The 27152-nt window shown below is 47.1% G+C and overlaps 1 protein-coding gene across 2 annotated transcripts in view; it reads right to left on the bottom strand.

The window, feature by feature from the left end:
* The window catches only part of CTDSPL (CTD small phosphatase like), a 131743-nt gene that overhangs the window by 6396 nt on the left and 98195 nt on the right, over window positions 1-27152 (bottom strand). Inside the window, exons 3-7 of one of the 2 annotated variants that reach the window (XM_056129508.1) lie at window positions 20617-20649; window positions 13732-13833; window positions 10752-10808; window positions 6990-7082; window positions 3006-3191 (exon numbers count right to left, since the gene is read on the bottom strand). In XM_056129508.1, coding sequence (XP_055985483.1) covers window positions 3006-3191; window positions 6990-7082; window positions 10752-10808; window positions 13732-13833; window positions 20617-20649 — 471 coding nt within the window. The remainder of the gene's footprint in view (window positions 1-3005; window positions 3192-6989; window positions 7083-10751; window positions 10809-13731; window positions 13834-20616; window positions 20650-27152) is intronic. The other variant, XM_056129509.1, reaches the window with a different exon arrangement.

Genomic DNA, 27152 nt, shown 5'->3' with positions numbered 1-27152 from the left:
GGCAAACGCCCTACCGCTGTGCTATCACTCCAGCCCATATTTAAATATAAATATATATAATATGTAAATGAATAAATCCCATTAATGCCTTTATAAAATAAGAGTTTCAAAAATACAAATAAAAATATTCTGTGACCTTGTTTTGTGTTTTGGACTCTACCTGGTGGTGGTCAGGGGCTATACCAGCTTTTTGCCTGGGGGCTGGGGGTTACTTCTAGGGGTACTTGGGAAACCATGAGGTGCTAGGACTTGAACTCAGGCTTCCTGCATGCAAAGGACACATGCTTAGTCTGTTGAACTGTATTTCCGGCTCCAGATGTCGATACTTTTTTTTTCCCCCTCTTTTTGGGTCACACCTGGTGATGCCCTGGGGACCTGGCGATACTCAGGGGACCATGTGGGATGCTGGGAATTGAACCGGGGTCGGCTGCGTGCAAGGTAGATGCCCTACCCGCAGTACTATCACTCCAGACCCCCCAAATGCTGATACCTTGACACTGGATTTGGAAAGACCAATATGAATTCACAATTAGTTTTAATTTTAAGAAGGGTAGAAAGGGCTAGGTCAGTCCAGTAGAAAGAAGAACCCATAAAGGCTGTGGTTTCTACATGCGATTTCCATGAACAGGAAAAAAGTTCCATTTAAAAAAAAAAAGGACTGATTCCAGGCTGAAGCCAGAGATGGACAAGATAAGCCTGGAACATTTTATAGCAAAAAAACAGGAAGCTACCAAAATTACCGTTCTGTGAAGAGCTAAGTGTCCACTGGCCAAAGGTGAACATTTAGACGTATAAAAGAATAATAAATGGCTTAAATTGTAACAATAAAAAACCCATTAATTTATAATGATACTTAAAAATTTATTGGTTACTTTTGGAGGCAGCCAGAACACCAACTCATTACTCAGAACACTGAAAATTTAGAAAAAGAGACAAAAGGTGCCTTCCCTATTCAAACACTGAGAATGTATTTTAGGGTGATGAAGCAGTTGACAAGGGAAATTTCTTTCTTTTAAAGGAAATTCCAGTCAACACATGCAGAAGGAATGCTATAATTAAGAAATCACTGTTTTGCAATTCATAATGAAATACTTGGTGTAGGCAAAGATCATTAACTGCCCCAATTTTGAGGTGAGAGGTTGATGGGGAATTTCATGATGGATGCATCTGGGGGCCAGAATGATAGCACAGTGGGTAGGGTGCTTGCCTTGCACATAGCCAACATGGGTTCACTCCAGAGTATCCCATATGTTCCCCTGTGCTTCACCACGAGTAATTCCTGAGCATTACTAGGGTGTGACCCAAAACCAAAAAAAAAAAAGGAAAAAAAATGAACGAATCAGGTTAACCACACCTGATTCCAAAATTCAATTTAAAATCTTTAGTAGTGGGACTGCCTGCTATTATATACCTCTATGTTATGCAGTACCTTATACATAAGGTCCTATATGCTAGGCCACATGTGATGTTGAAACTGAAAAGAAGAAAAAAAAGAAGAACCCCAATTTCACTAAGTAGCTATGATCTAAGCACTTATTTATGGAAATATACTGGTTAGAAAAACATTACATAGCACCACGAGGTGGCAGCTCATCAAATTCCCCAGGGCAATAACCAGGGTTTTATAACAAATAAAAGGCATGGAAGGAAAAGGAAGAGGGGAGGTAAAAGTATTAAGAATATAAAAGAATTAAGATTACATTGTAACCAAAGCCCCACTCGTTTGGATTCTGATTAAAAAACAATCCAAACATAAAACATTTGGTAATGACAGGGAAAATATGAATAAAATAAGGATATGAGAAAATATTAAAAAGTGATTAGTCTCCTCAAATGTGATCATGGAATTGTGATGATGTTAAGTAAGTCTTATTAGCCACATTATATAGGCTGTATTATATTGAATTTGATGAGCTCATTAAAATAAACAAACTGAGATATAATAGAATTGGATGTTTTGCTCAAATAATGTCTACACAGCAACTGAATCTAATTTGGACTCATTTTCAGTGTAAACAGAGCAACAGAATTCACAATTCATGCTGGGCCTCAAGTGGGCTTTAGTTTGTGTGGATGTGGAGGGCATGGGAAAGGGCAGGGAAAGAGCACTGAGCCGAGAGCTGGGGCCACTTGGGGACCAGATCTCATCTGTCGGCCTGGCTCAGCCTCTCTAGGAGAGGAGGGCACAAGCAGAAGCCCCTCTCTTGCTCTGAAAACTGTATGCAAAGAGCAGAGAGCAACTATGAAGAAAACATTCTCTCCATATGCTTTTATCTTTTTTTTTTTTGGGGGGGGGGGGAGGCACTCCCAGAATGCTCAGGGCTATGCATGCAGGAACTGGTCCTTGTGGTGCTTGGGGGACCCTATGCGATGTCAGTGTTGGAACCCGGGTTGCAAGACAAGCGCCTTACCTACTGTACTATCACTCCGGCTCCTTTATCTGCTAAGTGGTGCTGGGGATTGAACCCAGGCAAGGGCAGAGCTGTAAGCCACAACCTTGGGCAAGGACATTCTTAAACCACACTACAAGGTAGTATAAAGCGTGGCAGCCTTCTCTGCAAACCTTATCAAAGGGTTTGATTCATTCATGCCTAAGCAATGACTCGTGTTCAAGAGATCACTCAGGCCTTCTGAGTCCAGTGGGGCTAGGAAGTGGGGAAGCGGGGGCCAGATAGCGCCAGGTTGGAGGTAGACAGAACCCTTTTCAGAAATTATACACAGAGCAAGCTCAAACGCAGAGGCTGGCAGAGTGAGGAGCCCTGTTCTATGCACTTTATACACACTGTCCGCAGAATGCTCCTTCCTGTGAAGTCGGCAGCCCAAGTGACGCTCCTTAAGGCTGTATAACTTGGGAAATGCCCCACAGTGCAGCAGAGTTGGGATACTCCAGGGAGAGGGTCAAGCTGTCCTGCCCTGGTGCCTGGAGGTCCTTGCTCAAGTCGTACCTGCCAGGTAAGATCTGGCTCAGACAGGGCCCCAGGATGCTTCTCTTGGGGGCTACTTACGGCATTCTCAGGGTGGAAGATGTACGAGGCAGGAGAATTGTCGACGATGATCACTTTGCTCAGCTCCCGACCAAGGCGACTCAGGTCCTTCACGTAATTTCCGCGATGGAAAACACATGATTCACGGAAGAGTCGGGCCCGGAACACGCCCCAACGATCAAGCAGGTCAGCCACGGGGTCTGCATACTGCAAAGTGGAAAGTGAGTGCGGACGTGAAGGCTGGGCTCTGGAATGATTCCAGAAACCCGGGTCTCTTGGGGCAAGAACCAGATTACTCCCCAGTCTGAGGCCCGGGAGATGACAGCGATCAAGTGGGAGAGCATGTGTGTGGCACCTGAGAGGTCATGTGTGGCCCCGGACACAGCATGGGTTCCTCCTTCCCTGATCAGCACTGCTGGGTATAGCCATTGTGGCCCCTTAGCATGGCCAGGCCACATGATGGGTAGAGCCTTGGGGCGTCCCTGAACCCAGCTGGCAGGACCAGGTATGGCCCTGGTGGTTGCTGGCCCGAGTTGGGTTGAGCCCTATGGACTGGCCTCTATTGGAAACAGTTTCAGATCGCTGGGGTTGCCTTAGGAATCCTCCTAGGACACAGCACACCCCAGAATGCCCCAATTCTCTCACATCTCATGTCTAACCTGTCAGGAATTCTGTTAGCTCCATCTCCAAAATGATGCCGATTCCACCTGCACCCCTTCCCTCCTCTGAGCCCCTGTAATCACTGGGCTGGGACAGCCGCTTGAGTCTCCCAAAGTTCTCTCTCTTCCTCTGGGGCTGCCTAATTTTTTTTTTTTTTTTTTTTTTTGCTTTTTGGGTCACACCCGGCAATGCACAGAGGTTATTCCTGGCTCTGCACTCAGGAATTACTCCTGGCGGCGCTCAGGGGACCATATGGGATGCTGGGAATTGAACTCAGGTCGGCCGCATGCAAGGCAAACGCCCTACCCGCTGTGCTAATGCTCCAGCCCCTGGGGCCACCTATCTGGCTGGAAATGGCAGATGCAGGAACTTGCTAGCTTGTGGGTTCCCACTGTCCCTTGCTGCTTGTCATGCCCTCTGCAGACCTGCCCCTCTGCGGGTTCTGTTCACATCTTCGTTCACGTCTTCTGCCATGTCCAGCTTCCTTACCGCCTTTCTACAGCCTGCCCACAACCTTCCTTTAGGGATGTTCTCTCTAGCCACCTGGTGTTCTCTCTCACCCGCCAGGCCCAGGCCCATGTGTGGGATGTGCCTTGAAATCCCTAGCACCCTGCAGGGTGCCTATCGCATAGCAGGGGCTCCATGAACACTGGGTCATCAGTTAAGGGAGGTACTCACCAGAAGCTGACCAGGGAGACACTCATCAGAAGGGCATGAGGCCATAGTGCCCTCTAGAGGTTCCCTGGGCAACTAGGTCAGACCAGCCTGCCAAGGTCAACGAAACCATTTTATGGGCCATTGCACAATTGGGGTCTGCCCCAGTTGGCCCTCCCTCAGGTCCTGAGTGCTCCCCATGGTAGACCGTACTGAAGCTATGAGTCCCCCGAGGGAAAAACCTTTGTACGTGAAGTCAGCTAAAAGGAGCCTGTAGGCTGGGCAGCTGGGGCTGGAAGTAAAAAAGAGCATTGCTGATCCCCAAATGTGCCAAGTTCCAGCACCCAGGCCGGGGTGGGCCACCGTGCCCACCGTGCAGTGCCTGAGGGGCCCAGTGGCTATCAGGGAGGCGCCCCGGAGGCTTCCCTGGAGAGTGGGCCTGGACAGTCGGTGGGCCTCAGCAGAGCACATGACGCCCCTCAGTGCAAAGCAGAGGCTGCAGGGGCAGGGCTGCAGGCGATGCGCAGAGGGACAGTCCACTTCCCCCCTGAGATACCAGGGGGGCAGCGGAAGAGCAGGGCTGGGCTGCCCCTGGGTAGGGCATCAGATCACACAGATAAAGCTCCAGGGGGCTGACACTGGAGGGCAAAGGCGATAGTGGCCCTCACATGCATCAACACTGACCTTCACCGGCATCTCTTGCTTTGGGCCTCCCGAGTGGTACTCAAGGGTCCCAGGTGGGGGTGGGGGACACCACTGGTGATTCTCAGTAGTTCTGCAGCAGCACAACCCTCATGCCCAGTATACCAGGCCACCGGGTGGTACGAGGGGGGCACTGTGGTACCGGGAATCAAACAGGAGCCAGGGAGAGACTAGGGGCTACTTCCCGACCCTGGGAATACACTTTTCATGGGAATATGTGGGGCTAAGGGCTCCAACTCTAAGAGCTGGCAGAGCGGGAGGGAAATGGCACGAGGACACAGCTTTCCTCACGATTATTCTCTGCTGTATCCCGGTGCCTGGCCACAGTCAGGGCTGAGTGAGGGGGCAAATGAACGAGGGAACTAGAATGACACTAGATGAAACTAGATACTATATGGCTCTCCCGGCTTAGGGTCCTCACTGCACCCGGTGCACCACTGGCACTGGCTGGAGGCTGAGCTCAGAACAAGGAACTGGGGTGAGCCCACCTGTCTGCAGAACTTGTACATTAGGGAGGAAAGAAGCTGGAAGGTGGGACCGATTTGACTGACTGAGCTAGGCTGGCGTCTCGACCAGAGAAGGGCTGGAGAGACAGATGGAGGGGCAGGTGGGAGCAGGGCGGGGGGGAGGGGGGGGAGAAAACCAATGGGGACGGTTAAGCGCAGGCTGGGGACGAGGCCAAGAAATAGTGTTTTCAATTTTGCAAATGAAAAAACAACTCTCCATCACCAACACTGGTGCAATCCTGCTGTCTGTTATTTCTCTGGTTACCACTGTGGGCTCTGCAGCCTGGCAGGCTAGTGCCGGGAGGATCATAAAAACTACAGATGAGATCAGTCTTGTATTAGTCGTCTGAAAGGAGCACGTCAGGCAGGGCTATTCTCCTGAAGGCCACGCTGTCTTTGCAGAATGTAAAGGTGAGGCCCAGATTTTGGATCCCCTCTCCACCTCACTCCGTGGGCTCTGTCTTGAAGGCCTGACAGAACAGAGAGCAGGAGGGTGCATCCCCTCATGCTGGCCACAGAAGCTGAAGCCTGAATGCACAGGACAGCAGAGCACTGTGCCAGAGAGACTATAAGCAGTCTCCAATGCGCAAAATTAGGGGAGTGAACTTTTCACAGGACGTGGGATAGATCTCTGGAGCAACACTGGAGAGGCAGATGGCTAATCTGGCCCTTCAAACTCATTTCTGGGCCATGCAGGGTCCCTGAGGAGCCCACGGAGACAGGTATGGTGTCCCTGACAAAGGGGTCTCTCTGTTTGTGTTCTGAACCAGACACTTCTGTACGCCTGGGCCAGGCCAAGCCTGACCACTGGGGCATGCTAAGGACCTGCTAGTTTTCTTCAGAGCCAGTAAAGACAGAAGGTCCAGATCACTGTACAGGATGTCACTGTTTGATCCATCTCTGATAATTACAGTGGCCCACGGGAGAGAGCAGCCTCCCCTGGCAGTGCCTGCACAGCACATGCGGAGTCCTTGAGGGCCAGTGGGCTGGCACTCGGTGAAGCCTCACCTGATGGCTCCCAGGGGCTGGAGGGGAAAGTGAGGTGAGAGAAGTGAAGGGCAAGTCTGAGTTCCCAGTCAGGGCTGCGGGGTTTCTCAGAAGGACCTCTGGCGCAGGACTGGGAGGCGGCGCTTCTCCAATACTGCGCTCCCCCCAACCACCTCTCTGCAAACTCCACCCTAGGGCATGGGGCTCAGACTCCAGTATCTGACAGTCCAGCCCCTTCTCTGCTATGATGGACATGCCTGTGGTTTCCCTGTTTGTGCAGGCTGCGACTTCGCGGAGCACTTGTTCTATGTGCCCCTGTCACCATGGTAACCCCAGAGCCTATCGGGAAGGCGCCGTGCACCAGGTCTGCACCCACCCATCTCAGGGGCGGACTGGTCGCCACAGAAACAGCTCCCTCCACCTTAAGGAGGGCTGCTCCACAGAGAAGGATGTCAGGGCCTCGTGCTGGGAGCTCGTGGCCGCGGAAAGGGCTCACCTTGGCCAAGCTGGCAGTAAAGAGCACGCATTCGAAGAGCTGCCCCATCCTCTGGAGGAACTCGTCCACATGTGGCCGCTTCAGCACATACACCTGCAGTGGCAGGAAACAGCACTGGTCAGTCACAGCTGTGGCCAAACAGCCATGGGAGGAAGAATTTCAGATGTGTTCCTGCCCTTCCTCCCTGGTGGACCCAGTCTGTTGGAGTGGAGCTGGGGAGAGGCAGAACCTCAGGCCAGGTGGCCTATTCAGGTGTCCTCCAGGTGTGAGGCGGTGCAGAAGCTCCCTCAGGGGCCTGGGGTGTGACGGAAAGGGGCCGAGGGGTCTCCAGAAGCAGGGAGAGGAAAGGGCGTACTGTGAGTGCATGTGATGATGGCGGCGGGTCACCCGTTTCTCCACCAGCACTCCCGGTCAGGCTCAGGGCCACAGGGGCCAGGGCTGAGGTGCTGCCCAAGGAGGTCTAGGCTGAATCTGTGCCCTTGCATGGGGTTGCAGGACTTGTCCAGCAAGTGTGAGGATCGTCCTGTTGGACTGTGCTTCGGCCAGAGACAGAGCAGGTACTCGAGGGGACGTGGGGCCCAGAAACCGGGCTCAGAGATCCTGACCACGCTGTCGGAACCATGGTGGGGAAACGAGAGAGGGGAACGAAGTCAAAGCTGGTGAGGAAGGAGGTGGGGAGGGGGAGGGAAGAACTAATTAAAACCTGAATAAATTCCACTTGAAATCAGCCACTTCCCTAAAATAAATCTTGCTTGTTAAAACCGAATTCTTATCCACCAAGTCCCAGCTCTGGGCTCAGTCTGAAAACAGCTACGAAGATAAAGGAAACACAGGCCTGGCCCTTGAAATGCTCAGTCTAGGACAGATATAGACAAGACCATGTACAAACAGGCCAGATGATGCTGAAGAAGCTGGGTCTGTTAAGGACAGTCAACTTATTATCAATGAGGAGTCAAGGCTCTTTTCGAGGTAGGGAATCAGATGGTAACTTTTGCACTGGGTTTTGAAGGGTGAACAGGAGTTCACCAGGTTGACAAAGTGGTGCTTCCAGCAGAGGAAACAGCAGAAGCTTGAGAACTGGTCTGACGTACCGGGGGAGTTAGACAAGGGCCAGTAGAAGGTGGAGATGAAAAGAGATGGGGAAGGGGAGGAGAGGCAGGTGAAAGGCAGGTCAGGTGAGCTGGTGGGTGCCCTGAGTGCCAGATGGAGCCAGCTGGATTCTCTGTAGGTGCGGTTAGGAGGGCAAGGGAGGGGGACTGGATATCCTGCAAGTGGAATGGGGAGGGGAGGGAAAGTGGGGGGCTCTGCAGCACACACAGGGTGCCCTTCAGGCAGAGGGATTCAGAGGAATCCTACAGAGCCTGGGTTGGTTGGAAAAGCTGAGGCTGAAGGTGTGATGAGGGGCCCGGGTGGCAGGAGAGGCAGCAGGAGGTTGCCAACATGGCTGAGGAGCTGAGCGCAGGGCCTGTGGCCGAGGTCCCCGCTTTGCTTGCCTGGGGACAGGTGTGGTTTGCAGTCCTTGGCTGCCCGGGGAACAGTGCTCAGAGGGCAAGCTTAGCCATGTGCAAAGGGGAGAAGAGGGATTTGGAATTCTGGCGCTGCTGTCTCCAACAGAAGGGAGTGTCCTGGGCCAGGATGCCGGCGTCCAGGCCCGCGTCCCCGTGCAAGTAACCAAGAATAGGCCCATCGGGACCTGCACAGCCTATCCTGGATTACTTGAACGAGGCCACGGCCTTCGCCAGGGCCTTGGTCCTCCTCTTGGCACCTGGGGTCTCCTTCCTTCAGGAGAGTTTCTGATCCCAGTCTTGGGGTGCCTTTGGTCAGCTCTGGAGGGGAACTGAGGCTCTTCCTGCAAGCATGGGCTGGCAGGTCGGGCCCCGAGGATCATGCTCAGGCACAAGGTAGGAAGGATGAATTTTTTCTCCTAGTCCTTGCCAGGTCAGGGGGAGCCTTCCCTTTATCTTATTACTTTGTAACACAAGCCAAGATAATAAATGAAGAAACTGCTTCTTGGATCCCGAGTTAATTCCGCTGATGCTTTTGCAAATGTTTAATGACCGAGTGCCTGCCATTTCAGCTCCCTGATGGCTCTGAAAAGCAAGAAGTGGGAGAACTTAGGCAGTTGCCTTTCCCAGGGAGATTTCCAGGTGGGATCTGGAGAACAGGTGAGAAATCCAGGACAGGGATGGAGAGACTCAAGTATAGGAGAAAGAGCTCTGGGCCAGGAAGTCAGAGACTAGAAGTCCCATTTTAGGACCCTTCCCATTGTATGACCCTGAACCACAGACAAGGTTTTCTGAGCCTCGGTTTCCTCCTCTGGAAAATGGGTAGCTAGACTATCTTGGCAGCTCCCATAGCTTATGCTCAAGGCCAAAGAACAAGTGACTAGAGAAAGACATACTGTTATGGCTCAAGCACCAGAACAAGATTTTCCTTCTTGGGCTAGAACACATCAGGCCAGAGACTCTCCGTTTAGGGTCCTGGGGTTGACAAGGAAGATGGTGAGACACTGCTGTGGAGGACCTAACTAAAACTATCCCCTTTTCAACCTCCAAGTTTGCCAATATGTTCATAAATGAAGCTCTTTCTAAAGAAGCTTCATGCAGATAATTAAAAACACTCTGACCCAATGTTACATGACCAGGGCATTTTTATTTAAAACTGCTTGCTGATTCCCAACCTCACACCATTTCCTCTATCTTTTTTGAGCTGCTTATTTCTAAAGAGTCACAGGAGGACATGCAGAAACAAGATCAGCCTGGAATGGCTGGATTGGACATGGATACCCTTCCTCAGAATCCACTCTGGGTGGGTGATTTGTGGCATTTTCCTGTTGCCTGCTAGGAGAGGAGCTGAAAGCAATTACACGAGGAAGTTAATCAGACCATCAAGCAAGGTCAGAGGGGGACATGGAAACTTCAAGACGTCTGTATCAAATCAAAGAACCGTTTGAACTTGCAACCACATCTAACATAAATTCTAGTTTTTCTTATAAACTCAGTATAAAGTAAATTCATCTGAGTAAAAAAGGGCAGAGAACCATTGAATCCTTTTTGCTTTGTTTTTGGGCTACACCTGGCAGTGCTCAGGGATCACTCCTGGCAGGGATTAGGGGGGAATATGTGGAGTACTAGGAATGGAAGCTGAGTCTGCCATATGCAAGGCAAGCACCCTATCTGCTGTATAATCTCTCCAGCCCCCAGAACCATTGTATCCCCCTCCCGCCCCCATTTGGTTTTTGGGCCACACCTGGCAGTGCTCAGGGCTTCCTCCTGGCTCTGTGTTCAGGGATCATTCCTGGGAGGGCTTGGGGAACCATACAGAGTGCCAAGGATTAAATCCAGATTGGCCTTGTGCAAGGCAATTGCTGTACCCGCTGTACTATCGCTCCAGGCCCTGTATCTTTTTTCTTACAAGGGCTGCTTCCTTTTTGATTCAGTAATAAAATTGTTACTGATAGAGGAATTTCAAAATAAATGTTCTCAAGAAATGTCATTATTTAAAAGAGATCGTTGAGAGTTGGAGAGAGAGCTCAGTGGACTGAGTGCTGCTTTGCATGTGAGACGCCTGGGCTCAATTCCCAGCACTGCATGGTCCCTTGAGCACTGCTGGAGTGAGTCTCAGGGCAGAGCTGGGAGAAGCCCTGGAATACTCATCAGGTAAGGTCCCCACAACCAAAATAAAAAAAAGAAAAAAAAAGGAAAAAAAACCCAACAACAACAGAAAGCTAACTGTAGCTTAGATTTCATTTTGATTTCTTACCTGATGTATAGTTCCATCGATTTCAACTGGAACTATAAAATCGGCATTACTAATAGGCTAGAAAGAAAAGGAACTATAATTAATATGTCTGAAAGAACAACAACAACAACAACAACAAAAAACTGGGAACTTCAGCAAGGAAAATGCCTGCCTTCACCAGTTTGGAAATTGGAAAAAAAAATCAGCTTAGGAGAATGATGTTTGTAACGCAAGCACAAGCAGGAATGCACATTATTTTGCTCTGAGTGACACTGGGGAGGGAAGCTGGGGCTTCACACAGGAAAGCCAAGTGCTCTAGTGCTGAGCTGCACCCCAGCCCGCATAATACTTTGTTTTGAATACTGTCAAGACCTTCAGTGGCCGGTCTGTTTTACCACAGATGATAGGGAACCACTGCTGGCCGCCAGGGGAAGAGACAAGAGCCCAGTGGCCCTGAAATACAGTGCACCCAGGAGAGAACAAGCTCTACCTTGACCCACAGTACAGGTTGCCCTGCGCGGGGCCCCTCGGTAGTAGAGGTTCCTTAAATGTGCCACCATTTGTCCATTTTTGCTGTAGTCAGGGGCCAAAGGTGGTGACCCTGCTTGGGCAGGATCCCCGCTCTCGGGGCCTCCAGTTTCTCTCCTGCACAGCCATGGGATCAGGGCTCAGTTGGTCTAGGCCTGAGGACCTGTAATTTTGGGCTCTGTCTCCTGGCCAGGTTGATGGGGACAGTTGGCCCATACTGCAGAGCTCTGCAATCTTCAGCACACCTGCACACGCTGGGTACTTCAACTAGCACTTTGGAGGGTGCCAACAGTGCCTGACACTTCAATATGAATCAGCAGCAGTCATCGTGTTCTCAGTGATGGACTTGGCTAAGGTCAGAATAGAATTCCAAAAACCAAAGGAGAAAGTGACTCACGTAGGTCCAAGTAAATGGCACAAGGCTGTAAGCCTTGGGACAAGTCAGAGGAGAAGGGAAAGCCCAGCCGGGTGGTGACGAGGCCATGGGGTAGGCGGGTGTTCAGAGAGAGCCAGAGTCCGATCCAGGGTCTGCCTTCACATGTACGTCATTGAGTGTGCACTGAGGTTCTTCGACGTGTAAACTGGAGAAATGTAGCGAATCTGTGTGTGGAGCCATTACTAAGCACAGGAGAGGACCCGAGGCTCCTGAGGACAGTCTGTTCAGGCTGATGGCTGGAAGGTTGAGTTCAGAGTTTTATCATTTCATACCTATTACAGAAAATTATGCTAAAAGCTAAAGGAGGAACAAAGAAGCTCTCCCAAGGCACTGGATTGTGAGGCCATATTCCACTGGGTATAGTAAAAGCAAAAAATCCTTCCGCAGATGAGAGCCAGTGCTGGCCCTCCATCTCCTCACAAGTATAGAGGAAGCCATGCTGGCTCCAGAGTTCTCAGCCTGGGATCACGAGCCTGAGTGCTGCATGTGCAGCCGTAACACCTCAGAGCGAGGCTCGTGGTGTTTGAATGCTCAGAGGGCTTTGAGATGCTCAGTGCACCAAAGCCCACACATCCATGCAAACACAGGCAGGCCTGAGAGAGCCGAAAGGAGGAGATGCTGTGTTACCGTTTATCGCTGACCTCTGAGCAGGTCCTGGAGACTCTGGGGTAGCCGAGGCACTGGCTTTCATGCTGGGAAGCCTCAGGAACCTTGGGCCAGCAGGGCCCACGTGTCTGGCTTGGCAGGAAGCTGTTTACACTGTGTCAGCAAATGATCCCTGTTCCAAAGAGCCCTGGGGGGAGAGAGGCCTCTGGTGCTGTCATCGTGGAGCCAGTCCTGGCTGGGCACTTGAGAAGCTGGGGAACAAGGGGCTCCTGACACACCTCCATGGTCATTTCTCCCTGCTAGAAAGCAGTGTGCGTCTCTCCCAAAGGACTCACAGTCTTGCACCGTCAAGGAAGGCATCTGGCCAGTGAGGAGCAGGCACAGGGCAGAAAGATCTTCTGGCAGATTTCAGGGTTCTTCCACTTCCCACGGAAACATCCAAGAATGAGCAGAGAGCCCAGGAGATGGAGTGTAGAGCAACTGGCCAGCCTGAGTTGAGTGACGCAGCATGGATCCACAGCCAGAAACCATTTAAGAAAAATACCACCAGGGTCCTCTACACCTGCCACTGCGACACGGCCCACCAATTCTCTCCCCAGACCTTGTCCTTCTGCTTCTTTCAACTGATTCCATTCCAAACAGTGGAAAAATGGTGAGTCAACTCATGGTGTTGCCGCAGCTGTCCCCGTGCAGAGCTCCTGGGTTGTGCAGACATTCTGCTCTGATGCCGGTGGGGTGATGGCTGGGACGAAGGTCATCAAAGCTCGACCGAGGCTCATCTTCCCATTGCTGCTGCGCCACATCCTGCAGGACGCCGGTGTCAGGCTGGTGGTGGCTTACTCAGCTGCCGTGTTTATGAAAACCTTCGGCCAGTGTGGGTTGTGAATCAATGGCTGAATCAGGGTCAAAATAAATGGCTGAATCTGTTCCGATGCTCTAACTCCAGAAGTTGTCGTCAGAATTGGGCATCTTCCAAAAGCTTGTCTGTCTGGGAAGAATTCCAGGCTAACGAGTTCTTTGACAGTTTTCAGCAGTAAAACACTGCTTCTCTCACCCCCACTCAATTAAACATGGAGCACTCCAGTCACCTTCACAAATACACAGCAGCATCCCGGGGTCTTGGAGCACTGATGGCCAGGTACCACTGGCAATGGACTTTTGCAGGGGCTGGAATGTGGGAAACCTTGGATCTCAGAGGGAACGAGTCTCAGTGATGTTTGCAGCCCGTATTTCTGCCCCAAACATAAGTTGTTAATATTCAACTACCTTAGTTAAAGTTCACCTAGGTTAATAAGCGCTGTTTTGTGATCTCTTTGTTAATGGTGAACTCTTAAACTATCAACTACAAGCTTTCCTCCTTTTCATTTTTCCTTTCAATACAACTGATCAAATCACAAATATTACCGTTATTTTTTGTTGTTGTTGATTTACCTTGAATGAACTGTGCACCAACGTTTCATCTAAATCAATGACCACACATTTCTTTCCATAGTCAAGCACTGTCACCTCTGGAAGGAGGTACTTAGCTGGTGGCTAATGGGGAAGGGGTGGAAAAACAGCATTATTACTTTGATGTAAAAGACAGTCGATTCCTTTATTAAAGTATTCTCTCATGCCATTATTAATACAATTGAATACATAAGTGCCTGATAAAGCATAGAATGAAATTTTATAGAAAACAACAGGAATAAGTAATTTGCAACTGATGTTTTACTAAATACCATGAAAGGCTACTATGAAGGTCTAGGCTTTGGGGACAGACAAATCTGGATTTGAAAATAGGCTGCCACTTTCTCAACTGAACGTTGGGATAATCATTTAAGGCTATTCTCATCAGCTGGAATTACAGTAAAATTCCACCTGGCACACATATAGTGGTAAATATTATTACCAAAATGGATGACACAAAAATGAATGCTTAATTCTAATAACTATTCTTTGCAGGCCCATTTCCTGGGGTCATATTTTATCTGAAATTCACCATGGTACATAATTATATTTAGAGCCATATCAGAATTGTAATAATTTTCAGTGTCCGAAATTTAAAAAAAAATCTTGAAGAGAAATATGGACTTGCTAGCAAAATGGAAGCCAAAGTTACCTCCATCCAATCCCAGGGAACAGATATAAAGCTGGTTAAGGTATCAGGAACTGCTTTGGCCTGTCCCACTTGGATATACTCTTTAGTGAATGGGGCTAATTTTTTTTTTTTTTTTTTTTTTGCTTTTTGGGTCACACCCGGCAATGGACAGGGGCTACTCCTGGCTCTGCGCTCAGGAATTACCCCTGGCGGTGCTCAGGGGGCCATATGGGATGCTGGGAATTGAACCCGGGTTGGCCGCGTGCAAGGCAAATGCCCTACCCACTGTGCTATTGCTCCAGCCCCCAAATGGGGCATTTTTACCCCTTGGGTTCTTTGTGGAAGTTATACTTTCAGCCACATGTTTTGCTAACTGGAAGATATGTGTATATTTTTAAAAGTAATGACTCTAATCTTGTGACGAAGAAGGCATAAAGATTAAAAAATGCTAGGTATCTTTTTGTTTTAGAACAGTGCTTCTCAAAGGGAAGTGAGTGGGGGCTGGGGGGTGCAGTAACCTAGATGCAATCCTGGTGCTTTGTTTGCTTGTTTAAAGAAGGCAGATTTCCAGGGGACATTGAGTGATTTTTTTTTTTGGCTGAAAAGGGGGTGGTAAACCAAGTAAGTTTGGGAACCCCTGATTTATAGTATTTCTTTCTTTGGGAGCTGCTGCACTCAATGTAATTTGAGGCATTTTTGTTTTCTTAGTGGCACACTGGTATTCGATGTCCAAGGTTAATTTTTTATCCTGGATGAAGGTCAAGCTTTGTTCAATTCTTGGTACAAAACAAAACATGCCAAAAAAAAAAAATCTGTCTTTAGCAACAAAAGTATTGGCAATTTAAAACTTTTGAAAGAAGTGTGGATGGGGGAGGGGATGAAATTTGTTAAAAATAGCCCTTTGAAACAGTTCTTTTTGTTGTTTGTTTATTCTGTTTCAACTCAATGTTAGTCAGGCTCTAGGGTCCATTTTGGACTTCAGGGACTGTAAGCCTGATGGTCAGCAAGCCAGGTGAACATGCCAGGGTGGTGGCAATCCTGGAGGGAGACACTGACTGGGGACAGGGAGGATGTGTGGGGACACACATGTGTCTGACAGCACAGCTCTCCTGGGTCTGGCATCTTGAATTCTTTCTGACCCCATTCAGGAGAAAAAGTCCTAAGTGCCTCCATGCCAGGCTTCACTGAAAGCTCATGGGCAGGAACGCCTAGGGGCACTGGGAAGAAGGGTGTATGCCTTGGACTTGGGGCCCCCAGCAGGACTCGGCCCTTCATTCTAAGTCAGTGACCAAGCAGCTTAGTAAAGAAATTAACCGTGTGAGAGGAAGTTTGGTCTCACAAATTGTCTTGGTGGCAGGGCCCAGTGAGGTCTCGATGTAAACACAATAGGGAAGATTTGAGTTATTTTCATTGTTTGGGCTATGCTGAGGAAAAGCATGTCTGTGACTAGAATAAAATGTGGTCTGATTTCTATTCCACAGATATATAATAAGAGCATGCTCTCTCTTTAAAAAATACAGACAATAACACTGTGATGATTTCTCTTTCATGCCCTCTGTTCTTTCTCTCAGATATACCCCTTCTGGTTTGGGTTGTGTCTGTCACTCACTTCTTCACTTATTTATCAAGTAATACTTTTTTGTATTTGCTAGCCTGGAAAAGAAGGATCTAGAAATCCATTCTCTAGCACATCTTAATTCACTATGGATCTGTCAACAGTGGCTCAGCTATTATCAGAACCTAAGGAAAAAAACTAGTCCTTTCTTAGCTGGTTTCACTTAGATTTCACAGGCTTCCTCTGAGTTAATGGTAAGGAAAGTATTCTCATTGTACTTACTATTCTAAGAAAAGGAGAAGGATGAGACTCATATTAAGCAAGCTATTAGAAGTACCAGTTGTTGTTTTGGGGCCAGAGCCAGCCATGCTGGGGGCTACTCCTGTATAGGGCTTGAAGGGTCAATGTGGTGCTGGGGATGGAACTTGGACATCTAGATGTCAAATGTGTGCTCCAGTCCTTTGCGCCATCCTCTTGGCCCTAAGCAAGCTACTGATTTGGCATTTGTGCTTCAGAGAATGAAGCCAGGTTGCAGTACCATGGGCGAGGGTCCCATTAATCCTGAGTCCATTTCCCAAATGCACACAACTTTGGAGAGTGTGGCTTAAAATCAACACAGATTCTGGAAATCCCTGCTAAGAATGCTCCTGGACATTTGTAGCCCTAGAACCTGTGAGTAACTGCAGTGGTGCTTTTGTTTCTTCCATCAATCTGTGCAGGTGATTTTGGAACCATTAATGGCAAAACTGTCCCGAAGCAGATTTTTCTCCCAGGCCTTTGCAAAGCTCCAGAAATAAAAGATGCATCAGGAATATAGATAAGAACCTTTTCTTGAAAAATTACTTGTTCCAAAGTATGTGGAGGTCATGGCTAGATGAGTGGAGGAAGTGTGTTCTGTGTGTGTGTGTGTGTGTGTGTGTGTGTGTGTTTGTGTGTGTGTGTGTGTGTTGAGAAGGGGGACAGGGCAGAGGCTGGCTACTGATGGTTTGGAAATGCATACTGCATTCTTGCTTTGCCCCCAGAAGAGCTGAGTGAGATTTTTTGACCTTGGTGGTGAAATGGCAGCCCTGAAGAGGTGATTCAAAGGTCTCACCTTCAGAGGACTGTCCCCTATTTCCTCACAAATATCAAGAGATATGGTACCTCTTTTGCATCTACTGTACTTGACAATTCTCAGGCCCAGGGCAGCACACTGGGCTTCCCCAAGTCTCTGAGTCCTGGGCTGAGAGCTCAGAGCCTCCTACAGGGGCAAAGAAGACTCCAGAAGGACTTTAACTAGCTATGTCTGATGTATGGTAATATATTCCTCAAAAGATTATGATTGGGGAAAGTACATTACTACTAATTACTACCGTTCCTGAACGGTCAGAGCGATAGTACAGGGGTAAGGTGCTTGCCTTGCATGGGACCGACCACGGTTTGATTCCCAGCACCACAAGGGGTCACTCCTGAGCAGAGGGCCAGGGATAGCCCATGGGCACCTCAGGGCATGGCCTGAAAACCCAACAATAAGATAGTCCCATTTATCTATCTCTGTTTTCACTTGCTTGGCCAGAAACCCAAGCACAAAAATTTGTAAGTCTACAACTGTACCTCATGGTGTTTCACTAATAAAAATAAAAAAAAAAACAAATAAATTTAAAAAGTAGTAAGTTGAGGCAAAAAAGGCACAGAAACATAACTGTTAGAAAGTAATTTCTGTTTTCCTCTCTTAGTGTTTCTGTGACTCAACTCTACTGCCAACCTGCTTTAGGGCATTAGTGTCACGTGCCAATCAAGCAGGGGATGAGGACACCAAGCCTTTGACCATCTCAAAGGTCAAAATCACTGTCCCAGTGACATTCCTTTTGAGTGAAAGCACTGGAATGCTCACCTCCAGCCATGGCCACCCAAAAACCTTTGCCTTTGTTTCTTTCTTACCTATCAAGACCTGATTTTTATTCAACAGCTCATATAACACTTCCCAGTAAGATGCAGGGAAGGCCCCAAACCTCAGCTCAGAGTTGGGAGACATCCCTCATGAAGAAGAATGTTAAGCATCAAGTTCAGATAAAGATGTCCTTTCCATTAGGTGTGCACAGATGGATTATTGAACTGACTTGCTGCTTGGAAAAAGAAGTAAAACATGACCTCAGCCTTGCATCAACATAAATTCCAGATGGATCAAAGATTTAAGTGTTATGATGAAACCACTAAAAATCAGGAGAAAATATGGATTGCAGTGGGCGTGATCTCCACACAGAATTTTATGACACAAAATCAGATGTCATAAAAGATAGGTATATTTTCCTATATAACATAATGCTCCTTCACGGTCACGGTCCTTCCATTGTTCATCGATTTGTTCGAGCGGGCCCAGTAACGTCTCCATCGTGAGACTTGGTGTTACTGTGTTTGGCATATGGAATACGTCATGGGTAGCTTTCCAGGCTTTGCCGTGCAGGCGAGATACTCTCGGTAGCTTGCCGGGCTCTCCGAGAGGGGTGGAGAAACTGAACTCAGGTCGGCCATGTTGGCTACATGCAATGCAAATGCCCTACCTGTTATGCTATCGCTCCAGCCCTTATTATTTAGAAATGATTGGGGCCTGAGAGATAATACAAGGGTTAAGGCCCTTGTTTTGCATGCAGCCAATCTGGGTTCTATCCCCAGCACTTCCCTTGGTCCAGTGAGCCTCACCAGGAGTGACTCTTGAGCACAGAACAAGGAACATGTTCCGAATATAGCCAGGTGGGGTTACAAAACAAAACACAAAGGCCACATAAAAATAACTGTATACAAGGCCAAATAGAAGATGTTAATTTGGGCGGAAAACACTAATTTCCTTGAAATTTGAAAAGATAACACAATATAAAAATCAGAAGAAATGAATGGGGACGAGAAAGACCAGGGAGAGAAATACACATGTGAAAACACATTCAAACTTCCCATAAAGAAATGAATGCACATCCAAGGCATAAACTGACATCATTCTTCACTTTCAGCAAAAATGAGAAACATTAACTACTGGACACTTCTGGGAAGAGCATAATGGGCAATCCCATTAAGAGCAATTCTAATGGGAGCATAAATTAGGCTCCCGGAGAATAATCTGGCTTTAACCACCAGACCCACAAGCACATCCTTCACTGAACGTGCTTCCCAAGAGCATCCGCAGTTAAGGAAGGAGCATCACACATATTCTGTCGCTGGAGTCCGGCAGTGCCCTGCACAGAAGCCTGGGAAGGTTGGGAGGGGACAACGCAAAGGTCCATCCTCGGTGAGGTTGGTCTCTGTGGACTCATATTTGGGAAGTAACTTATAATTTTGAGGCCCCATTTGACTGTACTCAGGAATCACTCCTGGCAGAGCTTGGGGGACCACATGTGGTGCTAGAGATCTCTGGTCCTTCAATGATTTTCTATTTGTTTTGGGTCCGTATCTGGTGCTGCTAAGGAACCACTACTGGTGGGCCTTGGGGCACCATATGTGGTATCAGGGATGTGACCTGGGTTGGCCACGTGCAAGGCAAGCACCCCACCCATTGTACTATTACTCTGTTGCCCTCCTGCCCCCTAATTAAAAGCAAAAAATCACACTGTAAAATTCTCATTTGTATCAATATGCTTCTGCTTTTTAGAAGATTTCTGGAAGGAAACATAACAAATATAAAATATGGTCATTATTGCGAGAGGTACTAATTCAGGGTTTTATTTTCTTCCTACTTTAATCCTGCATAGTTTTTAAAAACTATATGCGTAGTGAAACATCTAAAGACCAAAGATGCACATCTAAATTGTGTGTTATGTATATGAAAAAGAGTGGAGAGGTGAAATTCAGAGGTGAGAGCCTCAGCGGAAAGTGCACCCAGAGCCGCCTGAGAGCTCTCTGGGTTCCTGGTTTGGGGGCTCAACTCAAGCCTGGGTTTCTGGGTGGGTGGTGCATCACCCTGCAGTGACCCCGACACTAACCAGGTCCTCCTGTGATCTGGAGAGCAGGACTCTTCTCTTCATGGGACCTGCTGCCTTGTTAGGTGGGTGTAGATTTACAAGGGACCCCAAATCTTAACTACTAGAGCTAGGGGGCCTCCGGAGGGACCTTGATTCAGCCCTACAAATGAAGCAGGCAGGTGATCAGACCGTGTCTGCTACTGGAATTGCCTTTCTAGACGTGATGACTTAGAGATGCAAGTTATCTTGGCTTTCTGTTAAGACAGTTCAAAGATTCCTGAGGCCTGATCTGGTGTCATGTGTAGGAAGATGTTGGCAGCCTACTGACCTTATACTAGGATACATTACATAAAGAATCTTTCCCTGATATCTTATCAGAGATTCTAGAGTCTAGATTTGTGAGTAAAGGCTCCAGATCTTACTCTGACAAATGTTTTTCTAGAGTGCTGTGGCTTCACATTCAGAAAAAAGAAGGGGTGTGTGTGTGTGTGTGTGTGTGTGTGTGTATGTGTGTGTGGGAGACTAAGGACAAACTGAGAATTTGGTGAATAGATGTGGGTGGCCCTGCTGTTTCCGAGAAAGGGAGCTGCCTGCTCACATTTTCATCCTTCTTCTTTAAACAGAACAGAGCAGTTCATGCCACATGACAAAATTCAACATCAGCAAGCACATTCTAAAAGTCTTTCACATCAGTAGGCCCAAAGCCACAAGAGTCTATGAATGTTTAAATAAAAGTGGATAAATATACATACACTTGGGATGGGAATGACCTGCCTCTGGTCACCCTGAGGAAAAAGAAAAAAAAAATTATTGTCAGGTTGGAAGAGAAGCTGCAGGATCATAAACTCAAGAGAAAACTTCAAAGCACTGGAATACAATAATCATGGGACTTCCTGTTCTGGGTGCTGTTTACTGGACAGGAGGAACCCAAAATTCAGGTCGCTAGTTAGGGCTCCATGCTAACTCTGTCTGCCAGAAATCCCACCTCCCCTGACCAGCCAGGCTGGGTTCCAGAGGCTCATTAATCATCCTGTTTATTTGTTTACTTCTAGGAATTTAACACTTAATTTAAAAATAAAATAGAAAATGCATACTTTTATTTTGTATGATCATTCCCACTTTCCACTGGCCTATTTCTTTTTTGCACTTTTGTTTTCATTTTGGGGCCATAGCCTGGTGGTGTTCAGGTGTTACTTCTGGCTCTGCACTCAGGGATCACTCCTGGCAGTGCTCAGGGGAACATATAGAGATTAAACCCCGGCTACCTGCATGCAAGGCAAGTACTCTACCTGCTGCACTATTGCTCTGGCCAAGTTTTTTTTCCCCCTCACCTTCCTTGAAAAGATGACCATTTCACTCAACATAATAGGCAAGGCAAGGAAGCCAAGTTCATCAGAGTACATCTGGCCACTCTTGGTCTTTCAGCTAAGGGCTAGACTGGGCAGAGGGCACCAGGTAAGGTGTAAGAAGTTCTCCTGTGGGCCATGGACATGGGCACAACTTTCCCTTTAGGGGAGTGGAAACTGTATCATAAGGAACCTCAAGGAAGAGACAAAAACCACTCCTCAGCCCCAGAATGCTGGCAGTGTCAGACAGAGTGGATGAAAACACTTCGTATTAGCACCATTAAGATAAGGCTAATAAAAAAAAACCAATTTGTCTCCACTGTCTTCATATCGTGTTTCCTCTTTACTGAGGGCAGGATAGGAGGCAAAGAAGAGCAGCACAGCAGAGTTCCTGACACAGAAACGACAGATCCATCTTTATCAAGGAGGTCACTGGTGACAGGGATTTCGAGAGAAGGAGCCACATGTCACTGTCAACAGTGGCAGGGGCCTGGCACTTGTCTGAAGAATCACTGAGCCTGTGCTGATTACTCTGAGCTTCTGTACTGTAATGTCAACCACTACTTCCTCAGGAGATGGTGTCTGTGGCTCCTGAAAGTTATCTTAAAGGATTCTATACTGCTATAGCTCTCCAGCGCGATGCGCAATCAAATCAAGGCCCAGTTTTCAGAAATCTAGGCAGAGAAGTTCCTTTCAGAAGCTCTTAAATTATCCCCAATATCTGGGACAAGGATCAAATCACTACTCCTTTTTCTCCAATTTATTTTTTATTTCAGGCAGCTGTTAATGCAGGGCTTAATGTTGTACGCATGAAATAATACAGGCTTTCATGTATACAACACTTCAACACTATAGCCTCCACTAGAGTGTTTGCTTCCATCTACCACTGTCTCAGGATCTCCTCCTGAACCCGCCAACCCCACCCTCTAGCCCATCTCCCCACCCTAAGTTCAGTTCTGCAGCTCTCAGATCTCAGGTTCTGTTATCTCTGGCCATTTGTTATTCCTTTACGATGCTTCTTCACACCCCACATATGTGAGTGATCTTTCTGTGTCTGTCACTCTCCTGCTCTCCTTCACTCAGCACAACATCCTCCAGTTCCATCCCGAGTGACAAATTACATGATCTCATCTTTTCCCATAGCTGAGTAGGATTCTGTTGTGTATATATACCAATTTCTTTATTCATTCATCTTTGGGTTATTTGGAATATTTGGGTTGTTTCCAGACTTTATTTTGTGCAGTGCTAGAACAAATGTTGGTGTGCAAATGTCTATTCTGAATAGTTTTTGAGCCCTTCGGATAGATGCTCAAAAGTGGGATTGCTGGGTCATACAGAAGCTCAATTCTAAGTTTTCTGTGATATGCCCATTTTCCAAAAAGGCCAAACCAGTTGACATTCCCACCACAGAGGATGAGGAGTCCACTCTTTCCCCTCATACTCATGCTAATACTTTTATTTGGGGGTGGGGTGGGGTAGGGTTCTTTATGATGTGTCAATCTCACTGGTGCGAGGTGATCTACTGTATTGATTTGCATTTCCCTGATGATAAGTGATGGAGAACTTTTTTTTTATATAATCTTTGTGCATCTTTATGCCTTTAAGGAAATTTCTGATCATCCCCCATTTTAAAATTTTTATTGTTTTTGGGCCACACCCAGTGGTGCTCAGGGTCTACTCCTGAATCTGTGCTCAGAGATCATTCTCATTCCTAGTGGAGCATATGTGGTTTGGGGGATCAAACCTGGGTCCATCACATGCAAGGCAAATACTCCACCTCCTGTACTATCTCTCTGGACCCTTTCCCCATTTTTGGATGTTTTTTAAAAAATTGTTTTACAAGTGCTTAATACATCTTAGGTATTAATCTTTTTATCATGTGGCAAATACTCTTCCCATGTCTTTTGTTCTAGTCCTCATTTCTCTGGCGGGGCACGAGTCTCTTTATTTGATGCAGTCCTTCTTTCTTTCTCTCTTCGCTTCCCTCTTAATTGGCCATGCGCATTAAGCCATTGAAAATGCCTCTGGATTTAATGTCATGAAGGGTTCTGCCGATGTTTTTCTTGATGTAATTTATGGATTCAGGACTGATGTCAAGGTTTTTAGTCCATTTTGAATTGACTTTTGTGCATGGTGTGAGAAAGGGGTTTAAGTTCATTTTTTAAAAAATACAAAACAAAACATGTTTTTACCAGTTTTTCCAGTATCTGTTGTTGAAGAGGTTTTTCCTATTCCACTATTCCTTACTCCACTTGCTCCTTTGTGAAAGATTAGCTGTCTATATACCTGTGATCTGCCGGTGGGCTCTCGGTTCTATTCCACTGATCTGAGAGTCTGCTCTCATTCCCGTACCACACCGTCTTGATCACAATAGCTCCACCCAGTCTCGACTCTCAGTGGTGGAAAGTATAACCTGAAGCTCACATGCACAATGGGTTACTGTTGTGTAGGGTTCCTCAGTCTTGGCTCCGCTGATGTTCTGGGTGATAACTGTGTCCTGTGAACTGTAGGACACTTAACAGCAACCCTGGCTTCTACTCTTCAGGTGCCAGTGGCATCACACCCCCTCCAGGGGGCAAATACTCCAGGGGTGACATAATTATCTCCAGACATTGCCAAATATTCCCGTGGGATAAACCTGATTGAGAAGCACCACTCAGATGGCGATTTCTAAAGAGGTTCTATACCCTCAGAATCACATTTCTGAGGAGATGAGCACATAGGTGGGGTAAGATTCCCAAAACACAACTGAAGGTCCCAACAAAACACAGATAGCAAATGCTTTAGACAGATCACTGGGCTTAAACTTTACTCTCCAGGCTGACAACTATGAACTGTTCATGTGTCTGTGGAGTGAGAATACATATGTGTATTCAGCAATCCCTATTACTCTGTTCTCATCCTTACAAGCACCTCACTGTCTCTGCCAATGGCTGTGGGATTTCTGGGGGTTGACTCCTTTCAGTTGGGCCACTGATGGGGGAGGCAATGATGGCGACTCTGATACATTGTTGCCAAAGCAACTTGAAACTGTGAGGCTCCAAATTCTCATTTCTCCAGTGCAAAGTAAACCTGAAGGCTGGATGGCACTGTAGAGGCTATCTGTCACATATGGTCCCAAATCCTTCTTTTTTTGAGGGACCATACCCTGCTGTACTCAGGGCTAACTCCCAGCTCTGTGGTCAGGGATGACTTTTGATGGGGTTCAGGGGACCACATGTGGTAACTGGGTATTAAAGCTGGGTCTGCTTCATGCAAGGCAAGTACCTTAATCCCTGTATCATCTCTCTAGCCCCCCGCTGTATTTCCTCCACCTCTGTCCGGCATGCTATCAGTTTCAGGAGGCAGGAACAGTAGAAACTCAGGTCTAGAATTTGCTCTCCCCGACAGTGGGCCTGGCTTTGTGCTCCAGACTGACTGCAAAGGACAAAGGGTCTCTCGCCTGTGGGAACGAGAAGCCCCACTCCGTTGTGGGCGCTGGTCTCACTGACTTGAAAATCAAGTGTTACATAAACGGTGACTTCAGATTTACCTACGTTAACTCAGAATTAATTCAATTCCTTAAAAAGAACTGGAAACACTTTTGACAAATGTTAACTGAAAAGAGAGTCCATAAATGAATACTAAGTGTAGGTGAGTTCAGCTCTGTGCTAGAGAAATTGCTTTCTAAGGCCTGTGGCCTCGGTAGATATGATGCCATACCCTTTTCTCAGGTCATTCCAACCAGGCAAGATCATTTTGGAAATATTTCTTTCTTTTTTTTTTTTTTTTTGCTTTTTGGATCACACCTGGCTATGCTCAGGTGTTACTCCTAGCTCTGCACTCAGGAATTACTCCTGGCGGTGCTCAGGGGACCATATGAGATGCTGGGAATCAAACCTGGGTTGGTGCGTGCAAGGCAAATGCCCTACCCGCTGTGCTATAGCTCCAGCCCCAATTCTGGAAATATTTCTTAAAAAATTTTTCTTTGCTTTTATTTTTGTGCCACGCCTGGTAGTGTTCAGGGCTTACCCCTGGCTCTGTCCTCAGGGATCTCTCCTGGGGGTCCTGGGGGACCCTATGTGGTGCCGGGAATTGTACCAAGGTTGGCAAGGCCAATGCCGCTGTACTGTATTTCTGTGGTCCCACTTTGGAAATATTTCTGCCACAAAAGCAGTGATTCTTCTTTTCTCCTTGGCAAGTATAGGACACACACAGTCTTCCAGCTGATTTTGCCCTTCCCTGCCCTCTGCTGCAGTTGTGATGACGAGGCGTTTCGTGCACTTGGTTGTGGTGCTGCTGGGGGTGGCACCCTTGAGCTGCAGTGCTTGTACACAGATGGCTGTGGCATGCCACAAGCCACATAAGCTGCTATGGTGCCGAGGGTCCCTGAATGCAGAGTGTCTACCCTTTCAGTTAGTGCCAATGCAAGGTAGCAGGGGCTGAATTCACAGCTCCAGACCTTCAGCACTGCGCCATTCCAGCCTTCTCCCCCATTTTTTTTGTGGTGACCTGGGTGGCACACAGGGCCTGGCCCATGCAAGGCACGTGCCTACTGCTGACTCACAGTTTCAGCCCCCCATATTATTATATGAATCTCATTTTCTTGTTATATTACATTTAGTTAGAAAATGCCAATGGTTTTCCTATATTGTATGTTGTCTATATGTAGAGGATAGTTTTCTATCTTGTTTAAATGGGGGTTTTCTCTCTATTTGGCTGTACTGTTGACTAGTTTAGAAAGGTACTAATAAATTTATATTATGTTTTACTTGTATTAGACCTTGAATCAGAGAGCCAACACAGCGGTAAAGGCGCTTGCACTGCATGTAAATGATCTCTGGTTCAATTCTCAGTATCACACGGTACCCTAAGCACTATGAGAACAGAGCAAAGGGTCAGAAGTTGCCCTAGGTACTGCTGTGTATGGCCTAAATCTCATCCCTTTTTCCCCAAGAAAAAAAGACCCCCATCACATGTATCAAATATTGAATCATTAAAAAATATCCTCTCTCTCTGAGAAAGGAGGAAGTGTCTGCCATAGAAATGGGGGAGGGAAACTGGGGGACATTGGTGGTGGGAAATGTAAATTGGTGAAGGGACGGGTGCTGGAACATTATATGACTGAAACCCAATCATGAACAACTTTGTAACTGTGTATCTCACTGTGGTCAATTAAAAATAATTCTCTTTGGGGACTATGTCCCAAGGAGAGGAAAAAATAATCTTCTGTCTCCTGTTTAATGCTTTGGGTTCTGAACTTTGATCTGTCTGGTATTAATATTGCTATGCTTGCATTTTTGGCTTTGATCTATTTTGTGTATTTGACCCATTATCTTTATTTTCCACTTTCTAAAATAAAAAAACTCACCGAAGACTAGATGCTGGGTTAGACATTATTAGTCAGAGATGAATATTAACTAACATTGCTCACTGAATAATGCCAGTTTTCTTTCTGGACACATGGTAGAATTATACTTTCATGCTCTTTGAAGGAGGTATAATCATGTGAATTGCTTGGGCCAATAAAACAAAATCTACTTCTTAGTGAAGACTTGAAAAGCTAGTCTGATTCAGCACAATCGTGGAAGCCAAGGGAAGCGCAGCCTTCCTCAGGCAAGCCCAGGAAGGAACAGAAAATAGAGTGATGGCATCCGATTAGTTACACGTGGACAGTGAGAGCATGAAACATCACTAACAGAAATTAAGATGTGCTATTAGGGTCAAACACATGCCTCATTTCAAAGAATTAGAAGAAACAAAAATTTTTGTCTCATTGATAATATTTTTCATCGAACATCCACAGGATACTTCAGAAATATTAGGCTAATAAACTGCATGACTAAAATTAATTTCATTTTAAAATTTGATTATCAATCAAAGTAACATATGTGGTTTATATTATAGTTTTTATCGTATTGTGGTGACAGAGCCCATCCAATCCATGCTAATAAACACGGAGC

Source organism: Sorex fumeus, unplaced genomic scaffold (genome assembly GCF_029834395.1).
Source record: "Sorex fumeus unplaced genomic scaffold, SorFum_2.1 ptg000072l, whole genome shotgun sequence".
NCBI classification, from domain to species: domain Eukaryota; kingdom Metazoa; phylum Chordata; class Mammalia; order Eulipotyphla; family Soricidae; genus Sorex; species Sorex fumeus.
Note: the sequence above shows the minus strand (reverse complement) of the source record. Positions and strands in the feature narration are given on the sequence as shown.